Source organism: Antechinus flavipes, chromosome 4 (genome assembly GCF_016432865.1).
Source record: "Antechinus flavipes isolate AdamAnt ecotype Samford, QLD, Australia chromosome 4, AdamAnt_v2, whole genome shotgun sequence".
Taxonomy (NCBI): domain Eukaryota; kingdom Metazoa; phylum Chordata; class Mammalia; order Dasyuromorphia; family Dasyuridae; genus Antechinus; species Antechinus flavipes.
Genome location: NC_067401.1, coordinates 335,278,754 through 335,291,377, shown reverse-complemented (window position 1 = coordinate 335,291,377; position 12,624 = coordinate 335,278,754). Strand labels below are relative to the sequence as shown.

At 34.0% G+C, this 12,624-nt stretch overlaps 1 protein-coding gene across 1 annotated transcript in view; it reads right to left on the bottom strand.

Moving 5' to 3' along the window:
• The window catches only part of STXBP5 (syntaxin binding protein 5), a 199,145-nt gene that overhangs the window by 75,253 nt on the left and 111,268 nt on the right, over positions 1–12,624 (bottom strand). Inside the window, exon 10 of the mRNA XM_051996743.1 lies at positions 6,618–6,772. Within this exon, the coding sequence (XP_051852703.1) occupies positions 6,618–6,772 (155 nt within the window). The remainder of the gene's footprint in view (positions 1–6,617; positions 6,773–12,624) is intronic.

Genomic DNA, 12,624 nt, shown 5'->3' with positions numbered 1-12,624 from the left:
AATGAGTTTGTAGAAAGGAACTGTTATTGAAGATGTGGTTCAATTATTCAGGAATTATGCTTACATAGCAAGCATATAAGCTAGGCAGTCAAATAAAGGTAGGTTTCATATACTATATATATATATATATATATATATATATATATATATCAAATACCATTTTTTTATGTTTCCAAATAACTGGAAATATAGATGATCTTCAATTTGGAAATGTCTGAACAAATGACACATGAAAGTAATGAAGTATTATTGCACTGTAAAAAAATGGTAAATAATAAAAATTTTGGAAAGCATAGGTAAACTTGTGAAAATTAATGAAAAGTAAGCAAATACAGAAAAGCAATCAATGTAGAAGCCATATGAATTTAAATATACCATGCTTCTCATTATCCTGTGACTGGAGATGATAAAACATTATTACCTCAATAACTATGATCTTTCCCATGTCCTAAAACAATTGACTAGTTTTTAAAACTATCCTAACTTAAATGATCCTCAGGTAATCCTTGAGTTCATTCCCTTCCTCAGTCTATATTCTATGATAAGTTGTTTAAATTCAGATGCTCTGGAAATAGCTGGACTTAGTAGATACCCTGATTTCTATTAAAATATAAAGCTTTTTCCTTCATCAAAATATTATATATGTTATGCCACAGTTCTCTTTTATTGTCCTGATAAAGTTTTCCTAATTATCTTGACTCAGTCCTGACTCAATTTCTCTGCTTCAGTTTATAATTATCAGCTGAAAGTTCAGTTCTGCAAAACCTCCCCTCCCTCTTTATCAGAATATTTGATAAAAATAAAAGATCTTATATTTTAGAATATCAGAATGCCTTTCCCCATCCCAAGCTACCCAAATGTCAGATACCATCTTATCAAGATGCCTCTCCCCATGTCCAGGGTGCCTCCTCCTATTATGTCATCCCTCTCTGGAGGCTCACCCACCCTGTCAGAGTCCCGTTCCCACTCTCAGTACCCTGACTCTGCCGCTGACGCAGTATACTCCCTGAGTCTGAGACATGTGTATATTCTATAGGTCATTGAGAAACTCACATTGTTTGCTGGATTTTTGGAGATGATAGTCTCATTCAGTGCTGGGATCAAACCATAGCTCCATTTGGTCCCAGTAAATCTCTCCCTTTTAAATAAAATATTATAACTCTCTAATGTCTATCTTGCCTCAGTTTCTTCAGCATTACATTTTGAAGGTCCCACCAAGATGTTAGAAAATGAGCAATATTTAGAGATAAGAGACCTCCGGGTCTCTGCCTTGGGTCTCAGGACAGCTGGGAATCTGGATTCTCTGCTTGGAGAGGCTGGCCCTCTGGATTTTTTTCCAGAGCCTCTGGGAAAGAGAGTCATTTCCAGACACAAATGTGCCTGATGGTGGACACCTCCATTTCAGCCAAGGGAGAATAAGTCTGGATGTCTTAAGACCTGTTCTGTTCTGTCTGTGCTAGCATCTGGATTCCCAAAATAATGAAATGTTTTTTTTACGAGCATAAATTCTGGGAGTAGGATCCTCTGGATGCAGGAGAATCTACTTGGTGTCTAAAGACACATCTGGTTCTTTGTGCAGTTGGCACAATTCTGGGCATTCCAGAGTATAAATCTGGGTGTCTTTTTTTTTTTTTTAAGACATCATCTGGCTTTATTATTAAAAAAAAAAAAAAAAAAAAAAGCTCCATTTGGATTCTGGGAGGAAAGACTCTGGAGCTGACAACTTCCCTCTGGGCTATCCTTTCCAGATAGCCCCTGGTCTGTGTTAAATGTTTTGTTTTATGTTCTAACTGCTCAATGTCTGTATGTGACTTGTTTGTCTGTGACTTGTTTGGTTCAGAGCTCTGCTAAATTAAGAAATTTGGGAATTGGTTAAAATTTGCTTGCAATTTTCAACTTTTAACCTGTTGTAAGAGGAATAAAAAGGCAGACAGTTTTTCCTTGAAGCAGGTTTTCAGATCCTGCTAGAGTGAAGAGCAATAAAACCTTATCTGGCTGAAACTCAGACTGGAGAAAACAGCTGATTAGAGATTTTAGGATGTTTTTAATTTGTGGGAAATAATTTTACTGTTGCCTATGCAGGGTAGATTTCATTATCTTTGAATGTAAGGTCTTAAGAACTTGTTGGAGTGAAGTTCTGTTAACTTACCTGAAAAGGGTCACATGTCTCTAATTAGGTAAAGACAGGTCAGACTTTTCTAAAAGCTTCAACACTGGCCAAAGTCGGAGTTTGGGAAAAATCCATTGGGAAGGGTGGCCACGTGAAATCCTCACCCCCCACCCTCACCCCACTAAAGGGATGGGTTAGGGATCTTTTGTCTTCAAAGGTGAAGATTAAACTGACCCCCACTGCTCTCTGCTACTTCAGCTAAGGAGAGCCTAGTTAGCCTGGAGTGAATGTTAGCTCATTTTCCCTCACCCCTCTCTCTTTGGAGGTGGATTGGAGGGACAGGTGGTCACATGGAATTCCACACACACACACTAAGTGTGTTCCAGTTTTCAAGACACAGGCCCGCTTTTAAGTTAATTGATCTATAATTTGGTAGGGCTATTTCTAAAGGTTTAAAGGATATTTTAAAGAATTTTTCAGATTATTTTCTATAGAATTGGGTATTCTGTATAAGTTTAATTGATTGTATCCTGAGGTTATGCCCATCATTTAAAGGGCTTCTGAAAGTAATAGTTTTTCCTTGTTCCTTTGAAAATGTTTCTGTTAAATATGAAAGATAACTTGTGAACTTACTGAAACAAATTTATTACTGTTATCAATATGAGGTTATGGTATTTCTAAAAGTTTAATAGTTTTTAAGAACCTCTTGGATTGTATTGATTGTATTGGGTCATCCTGAAGTCATTTAAAGAGCCTCTAAAATAATATTTTTTTTGTCCTTTTGAAAATGTTTCTGTTAACAAGAGAACTGTTCAGTTCTGCAAACATATATTGTATCTAGGATATACTGTAACTTATCTAACATATATAGGACTGCTTGTCATCTAGGGGAGGGGGTGGAGGAAGGGAGGGAAAAAATCGGAACAGAAATGAGTGCAAGGGATAATGTTGTAAAAAAAATTACCCTGACATGAATTATGTCAATATAAAGTTATTATTAAATAAAATAAAATATTATTAAAAAAAAAAAAAAAGAAAATGTTTCTGTTATGGACAAAATGTAATTTGGAATATCTGTCTATGTATTGGGTATTTTTAAATGCAAACTAATTTGTATGTATAATGTTCACTTATGGAAACATTTACTTAGATATGAAAGAAGTAAACATACTGAGACAAATTCTTACTGTTATAAATATAAGGTTATGGTAAATATCTGTTTAGGATCTGTCTGAAACTTGATTAATAGAATTTATTATTAGAAGTAAAATTCTTTGGGCTTATAATTAATGCTATTTGGGAGTTTTAAAGCTCCACCCTCTGAGAGTTAGTGAGACAATTAAATGGAGTAAAAATGAATTAAAGCTATTTTATCCTGTTTTGCTGGTTGTGTCCCTGCATTTTTTCCTCCTGTGACTGATTTCTATGATCAGAGCAATGGTCAATAAGAAACTGTTAATGCAATTCACTTATGTCATACCTTGCTATTTCCAATCTGGTTATAAGTTATACCTTGCTGTTTCCAATCTGCTTATATGTAATCATTATATCTAAATAATTGGGCAAATAAGTATCTACCCTGGTCATCTATCTATTGCTGAATATTTGTGTCTGTGGATATTCAAGTTTTTAAAGGTTTCTAAATAATGAGACAACAAAAGCCTAACTGTTGTTTTATCTATTGAGAAGCTGTTGGCTAATTCATACTGGCTTCTTCACATTCTGTATCAGTTTGTCCTAACCTTTAATTGTAGGATTTGTGTTTTTTGTTCTAGATTTTGGTCAAAATTACAGGTATTGACTTGCTTCTGAGACATGCATCAGCCCATTTGAAGCTTTGGTAGCAGGCAGCATGGCCATGCCCACCCCCCTCCCTGGACTGAGCATCTCATCAGCAGGAAGCAGGGGGAGTGAGAAAGTGGTTGAATTATTCTTAAAATTTTAACTGTGTTACTGTGTTTAAGATTTGTTAAAACTGGAATTTGTTAAAACTGTTTAACTATTGCTGTATGTTTGAGGGATTTTTAGAAAACTTACTGTACTAGTATGTTATATACAGGAATTTTGATTCACTCTTGGGATTTATATGTGGAATGATCATTTGATAATTATTTTCCATGGGAGAGGCGGGGGTAGAAAGGGAGGAAGGAAACTGGTTGAAACTGGTCAGGAAATTGGGAAAAAATGATATTTTTCTTAGACACTTCTGCCCCGTCCCCTATTTCTTTAGTTCAGATTGCAATGGAGATTATTTAAACAATCCTTTTCATTTTTACTCCTGGCTTAAAATTTACTGGACTATGATTTGCTAGTTATGTCTTAACTTTGAAATCCCTTATTCTGCTGGAATTGCCCTGGCAGACTCAGTTTTGGGGATTATTTTTTAGAAACAACCAGAAATCAGACACCTGTCCTAGGATTGGCAGTCTCTCTGATCTGTTTCTCCACTCCTGTTACCCCAGTTCCTTAATTAGTATTTCAGCATTTTGATATCTCGTCTCTAATAGTTCAGGGTTGCTTGCCTTGGTCCAACTGCATAATTTGCTCAAAATACTGCCTCCTAGTAGCAGCTCCTATTCTACTGAGAGGGGACAGGTGGAGCTACTCCAGGCCCTACTTCTCCCCCGCCTTTTGGAATCCCTGATAGACTTGGGGTGCCCTCTTAGAATGGGCAGAAGGATTGTCTTGAGCACTGCAACTCAGCAGAAGCTGAGTTAAATGCACAAATAACCACAGACCTAACTCACAAGGAACTGTACATCTCAAACTGGATTCTTTGGCTGAGATGCTCCCCAACTATAGAGGACCTGCTATTTCTGTAACAGAGAGGCCTGTGTGTCTCCCTAAATGAGGAATGCTGTTTTTATGCTAAAACTCTGGGATATCAGGGAGAGACTGATCCTTGCCATAAGTCCTTGTAATTTTTTTTAATTTTAGTTTAGTTTATTTGCTTTACATAGGGTTGGTCCAAAATTATAGTGCTAAGACCTTCTAGAGGAAGGTAATTCAATGATTTGAATATTCAGAAGAGAGAGAGTGTGGAATGTTATGCCACTGTTCTCTTTTATTGTCCTGACTCAGTTTTCCTAATTATCCTGATCCAGTTCTGACTCAGTTTCTCTGCTTCAGTTTATAATTATTAGCTCAAAGCTCAGTCTTGCAAAACCTCCCCTCCCTCTTTATCAAAATATTTGATAAGGATAAAAGATCTTATGTTTTAGAATATCTGAATGCCTCTTCCCATTCCAAGCTATCAGAATGTCAGATACTGTTTTATCAAGATGTCTCTCCGCATGTCCAGGGTGACTCCCCCATTATGTCATCCTCCAGAAACTCACCCCATCCTATCAGAGTCCCATTCTTGCTCTCAGTACCCTGACTCTGCCCCTGCCTCAGTATACCCCTTGAGTCTGAGCCATGTGTATATAGGTCATTAAGAACTCACATTGTTTGCTGGATTCTTGGAGACCTTAGTCTCATTCAACCATGGATCCATTTGGTCCCAGTAAATCTCTCCCTTTCAAATAGATTATTAAATACTCTCTAATCTTTATCTTGACTCAGTTTCTCCAGCATTCCATATAAGGTGCTGTGATTCATTGAAGAAGTAGAAATAGTCTCATTCAGAAAACTGTTTTCCACAGTTAATCAAGTGTTGAAAAGAAACTTTAAATAAATCTTAACCACTAAATAGAAAAAGTTTTTAATCCCACAATGAAGTTAATAAAACTTATTAAGTTAAAAAAAAATAAAAGCAACAATAATTGGACTGGTGGATCTACAGTGAAAAGGATCAGGACAGTGTACTATAGGTGGATATGTTAAACCTAAAAGGAAAGGCTTCCGAAGTCATATTGGCAGAGGGAGGATTTGGAAGCAGCACCAGAAAACAAAAAACATGACAACTCAAACCTTTCCTATCATCAATGGTGTGAAAAGAAAAGGTTAAAACCAGAGAGGGATGTAGTGTCTTTGGAAGAAAATTAATTTGTCTTGAACATATGAAGAAAGAAGGGAGGTGAAAAGAAAAGGCTTAAGATGGAGAAAAGTTAATAGTGCAATCGTTCCATAGCATGCAATGAAAAACAAAGCCCAAGAATAAAGGGACCTGGGAAATAGAAAGAAAAATTAGAAGTTGAGACAATTGTATCTATTCCCCCGAAAGGTTATCAGAAAGAATGAGTTATGGAACATTCTTATAATACAGACCCTGCATCTAAAAACCATACAGAATTGGATAATAAGAGGCAGCAAAGGCAGAATAGACAGTATGGCAATATGGTACAGTGGCTAGAGAAACAGTCTTGGAATTCAAGTAGTGCCTCTGACATATACTGGCTATTTAAACCCAGGCAAATCACTTCACCTCTCAGTGCCCCAGACAACTCTTTAAGATCATATGTAATGGGCAGAATAGTTGGTTATCTGCATTCATTAAGTTTCTTCTGCCAATGAAATCAGAAATCTGGACAAAGTAAAGAATAAAGAATATTATTATGTAGCTTACCATTTGGGTATGGTGTTTCACAAAGTGTAAGAAAATCAACAATTGAATAGTCCATTTCTAGCACAGCTGTGCTTTTTCCATGCATAACTGTTAAACAAGGTCTCCTTCCTACAGTATCATAGGACAAACCACCTGAAAGAATGATAAAAGGCTCCCTGAAAATGGAAAAAGAAACACTTTTGGTTATAAAGTATATGGATGGGTATCTCATATATTACTGTCATTTGATAAAATTACCAAAAATAACTTTACATTAGTAAATTATTATTATGAAAATAATTTATGTTAAATTTGTCACAACAAAAAAAGTTTTTAAAAGCTTATCCATGATAAGGACAGATGACCTTTATATTTCTTAGAATGAGTCATCATTGTGCCCTCTCTCCATCTTTTCATAATTTTTCCCCCTTCTCCTATATTTAATTAAAAATAAAAAGGTCTAGCAACCCACCCTTTGAAGTGTAAATGGAGTTCATCCCCTTCCCATTCCTTTCACTCTAATCCTACTTTTACTTCAGTTTAGATTCTCATTACTACTTCAGTTAGATTCCTATTAATTCATTCCTGGGTCCAGGAAAATTGTCTCTGGTTCCAGGTTATTTTCTAAATTATGAACAATGTGGCTCAATGAGTCTTCCTAAAACACATTTCTTTTTGTTCATTAACTATATATCTCACAAAGTCTAAAATTCTTAAATAAAGTTTTCAAAACCCACTATTATCTGGTCTATCACATCTTTCAAACTATTTTGAGTTACTCCTGAAATTGAACCTCTAACTCCAGACAGATATGACAGTATACTGACATCTATTATTGTCATTATTCATGCTATTTTCAATACTAAAAATGCCCTCCCCTTCTTAATTTTTTTAATCTAAGCAAAACAAATCCCTTTCTTTAAAGTACAAAGTTATACCTTTTGCATGAAGGCTTGCTAACTCATCAAACCCCCAATAATTTTTTCATTCTCCGAATTTCTTAGAATTGACATCACTAAATTTTATCAGTATGGTATATTCTATATATCTTATAATTTGTTCCAAAACTAATTAGTATTTCACTAAAACAAATTGTACAAGCCTTTTTTTAAGCTTCTGATATCTCTAATATCTACATAAAGTAGATGATCAATGAATATTGCTTATTGAAAAATAGAGGTGAAACAGATTTATGACAGAGAACTATCTGCATCCAGAAAGGATTATGGGAACTGAATGTGGATCACAATATAGTATTTTCACTTTTTTTGTTGTTGCTTGCTTTTCTTTTTCTTTCTTTCTTTCTTTCTTTCTTTTTTTTTTTTGATTTGATATTTCTTGTACAGCAGGACAAATGTGGAAATATATTTATTAGAATTACACGGTTTCCCTATATTGGATTACTTACTGTCTACTAGATGAGGTGGAGGATAGGAGGAAGAAAAATTTGGAATTACAAGAGTGAATGTTGAAAACTATCTTTGCATGAAAAGAAAAAATTTTGAAAATAAAAAGCAATTATCAAGATTAAAAAATATATCTTTTATAAATCTTTAAAAAAAAGAAATGAAAGAAGCATGTTTTTTATTTTCTACCATATTTTTATCCTTCCTATTCAGCAGCTAGGTATAATTTATTATTTGTCAAAGCTATAGTGTGCACTTAATAATACACTGTGCTAAGTAGAATCACAAAAATAAATAACATGAAGTTCCTTTACTCAGATAGTTTATGCTGGGTTCATAGATAAACATGATACAAATAAGAATGTTAAGTTTTTTTACTTTAAAAATCAAATCCTAGTAATCCAAAATTTGAAATATTCTTTAGTCAGAAGGAATAATTACTATTATCATAAACCAGCTTTGAGATTTTTTACCTCAGAATTCTCCCAAAAGATTCCTACCATGGATTCAAGTCCTAACTCAAATGGCCCTCTTCTTCAAATATACTATAACTTCAAATATAGCAATTGTTTGGAGGGTTTATCTGACCTGTACTTTACAGATTCTATAATAGAATCTCTGTGGTCTTGAATTCCACAATAATTAGTACTGAACTAAAACTTATCTCACCTTGATTAAATAAATAATACGAAGTCACAGGTCCTGCTTCTCTATAGTACTACAAAAAAGTCAAGCTTACTGTACATATTCAATAAGCCTATCCTACGGTGAATAGTATGGCCAGTGTTCAGCAGGTGAATACTGGGAATACAAGTCAAAGTTTTCTTTGTTCTTTGGGTTCCATGAAACTAAAGGATTGTTTGGTTAGTATTTGCTGTGTAATAACAACTGTATGGCTGAGCTGGTAAAGCTAGGAAGAGTATCAGGAAGAACTACAGAAAGACTACAATTTACTCAAAAATTTTCTGATTCATCAAAGAGAGAAAGAAAACTTTCAGGTCCACATAGTTCTTTTTAAAAATACTACTGATCAGAATCAAATCTATCAACAGACATGAAAAAATACTCTAACAGTTCAGAGGTATCTCCTCAAATCTCTCAGAGTGACTAAAATGACAGAAAGGAAAATGACAGATACTGGAGAGAATATGAAAAATTAAATACACTAATATACTGTTAGTAGAATTGTGAACTAGTCTAATCATTCTGGAGAACAATTTGGAACAATGTACAAAGGGATATAAAACTACATATACTCTGTGATATATCAATACTACCATAAGTCTATATTCCAAAGAGATATAATCAAAGAAAAGGACCTATTTGTACAAAAATGTTTACAACAACTCTTTTAGAAGTGGCAAAGAATTGGAAATTGAGGGGATGCCCATCAATTAGGGAAATGGATGAACAAGTTATGATATATGATTGTGATGGAATACTAGTGTGCTATAAGAAATGATAAGCTGGATGGCTTCAGGGAAAAAAAAAAAAAAAACTTGGGAAGCCTTACAAACCGACAAAAAATGAAGCAAGCAGGAGAACACTGTATAGAATTGTAAAGATGATCAATTAAGAAAGATTTAGCTATTCTAATCAATCCAATGATCCAAGACATTTCCCAAGGATCATGATAAAAAATGCTTCCCGAGAGAAAACATAAGTAATTCTGAGTACAGATTGAAGCATACTTTTGTGACTTTATTTTTTCTTCTCTCTTTTTTAGATTTACTATGAAAATGTTTTGCATAACTTCACATGGATAACTGATACCATACAGCTGAAGGGAGGAAGATTCAAAATTTTTTAAAATGAATTTCTAAAAAAAAATTTTTTTTTACAAAATACTTCTGACACAACTTCCTAAATTCTTCCATTGGGGGAAAAGAAAAGTAACATATTAGTGTGATGCTTTGAGTCAGCATCACACTAGCACCAAACTCGGCAACACACCAGGAACATACTTTGAATAGCAAGAATCTTTTGATGACCTGACTATTCTTTTCTAGAATATTTGATCATTTGGATCTTACAATTTGTTTCTGCTTATTTGGCCTTGATGATATTCCTGACATGTTCTGATACACAAGTACTCCTAAAGGAACTGATAAAAATGTCTTTATTTTGCTCAAAACTGAAATACCATAGGTACCCTTTTCAAAAATGCTTATATTTCTTTTACAAAAGGAAAAGGAAAGTTCTTCAAGCTAGACAGGAATTCATTTTCTTGAGTAGTTACCAAAGTTGGGAAAGGGAAGCCTGTATCTAAGCATCCTAAAAGAGGGGAAAGAGCAATTTTTACCAATTACATATGCTGTTCCTGATAATATTTGAATGGGACAGAAGCCAATATCCAGAGAAGTTTATGTCCAGGCAGAGAAGCCTTAAAATACACACACACACACACAAATAAAAAAACAAAACAAAAACAAAGGAATGGAGAAGGATGAGAGAGACTCCTCAACTAGGCAATGAGCAATTTTCTAATCACAAATATTTCCTTTAAAAGGAGAGTTGGGATGCCCTAGACAAGCCAGTGCTAGCTGGATAGATATAGAGATATTTCCTTTTTATATAGATATGTATACATAGAAATATCTATCTAAAAATAGATTACATTTAAAATAGAAAATAACTTTCTGTAAGAGTAATTTCTCCACCAGTTCCCTAACTAGAATAATAAATTATAGCAAAGATCAAAATCAGTACTAAAGCAAATTAAAAATAAGAAAATTTGGTGCCTAATTGAGGGAATTTGAACCTGACCTATTTTAAAAACAACTAAAGATGTAAAAAATAAGGAATGGGATTTTTAAAAAATGTATCAGCACAAACTATTACTATTTCTTAATGCTACCTAACAAATTCAATTGAGGAAACTAAATGAATTTAGAAGAACAAATTCCATCAACAAACTTGATCTACTTCTCCAAATGAGAAGATAACAACCAAAAGCAATACAGATTTAGAATAAAATTGTGCTTATCATATTTTACAGATATCAAAGATGGAATATTATGAATGCTACTACCCCCTACAGCACTACAAGATAGAAGAATAACTTGATGAGAAGTCCAACTAAACAAGATCTATCCTAAGGACATTTCAGCATGAAAATTAAATAGAAAAACAAATAGATGAAGAGTCAAAAAGCTCTCTCAAAATTTCAACATCAAACTCCTCCCCCTAATTAATGACACCACAGTTGGGTGCTAAATATCTGAATCCCAAATGGTTCCAAAAAGAAATAGAAATTGCACTTAAGAAAAAAAAAATTAGGAAAAAAAAGATGCTGAACCATATGTACACAAAGAAGGTCAATGCTGAACATGATAAAATCATAAAAATGCTTATGAATTCTTAATTAATATGACAGAGGGGAGAATACTAGAGGATTAGGTAAGTATTGGAACAAAAAAGTAATTCAGGATAAAAAATACTGATATATGCTTACTTTTCCTAGGTGAGAAAAATCTTTGTGAGTAATCCTGAAGATATAAGAAGAAAACAGGAAGTCTTTTACAACTGATATTACAAAACAGACCACATCTCTATAGTAATTGACTAAGATGTGTTGAGAATTAAACTTAATGTTTGCTGATTATTTTTAAAAAAGCATTTGATTAAGTCCATCTGTATATATGTCTATCTATCTATCTATCTATTTATCACATATATCAAGCTAGTAAGTATTAATAGTCTGAGATCAGATTGAAATTCAGGACATCTTGACTTCAAGGGATGGTGCTCTATCCATTGTCTTATCCTAAATATTATATGTGAATGGCTCACTTCCAACATTTTAAAAATATTTCTTGAAAATAACAAAGAACTGGCCCATTGGTATCATCATCAAGAAAGACATAACAGTTAAAAGTAGATTTGGAAACAAAAAAATAAGAAAAAACCTAAAGTTAAACTAAAAATTAAAACCTTCATACATTATATTGAGGTCCACTGCCTATGTTCGGTCATTTCTATCTCCATAACATCTCTTGCATAGGTTGGCTTTACTGAATTTATACAGTTAACATACAAGTTCAGTCTCAGGTCTTTACGGCCTGAATTCTTGAAAATAGCTCCTTAGATTACATTTGAGAATGTATAAAAGCTACTTTATCTCCCTGATGTGAAGGTCCTTTTTAACAAACAGCAGGTGGATAATGAAGTGGATAAAAAAATTAAAGAGGAGAAGCAATGTAGGCTGTGAAAAAATACAGAGTTCTATACCCAAAGGGCTATCATAAATGTTCAAACCCTTTGATCCAGTAGTGTTTCTACTGGGCTTACATCCCAAAGATATCTTCAAGGAGTTAAAGGGACCCACATGTGTAAAAATGTTTGTGGCTGCCCTTTTTGTAGTGGCAAGAAACTGGAAACTGAGTGGATGCCCATAAGTAGGGGAATGGCAGGATAAATTATGATATATGATTTTATGGAATATTATTGTTTCATAAGAAACAATCAGCAGGATGATTTCAGAGATTCCTGGATTGACTTAACATGAACTGATGCTGTGAAGTGAGTAGAACCAGGAGAACATTGTACATGACAACAACAAGATTACACAATGATCAATTCTGAGAGATGTGACTCTTTTCTACAGAGAGGTGATTCAGACC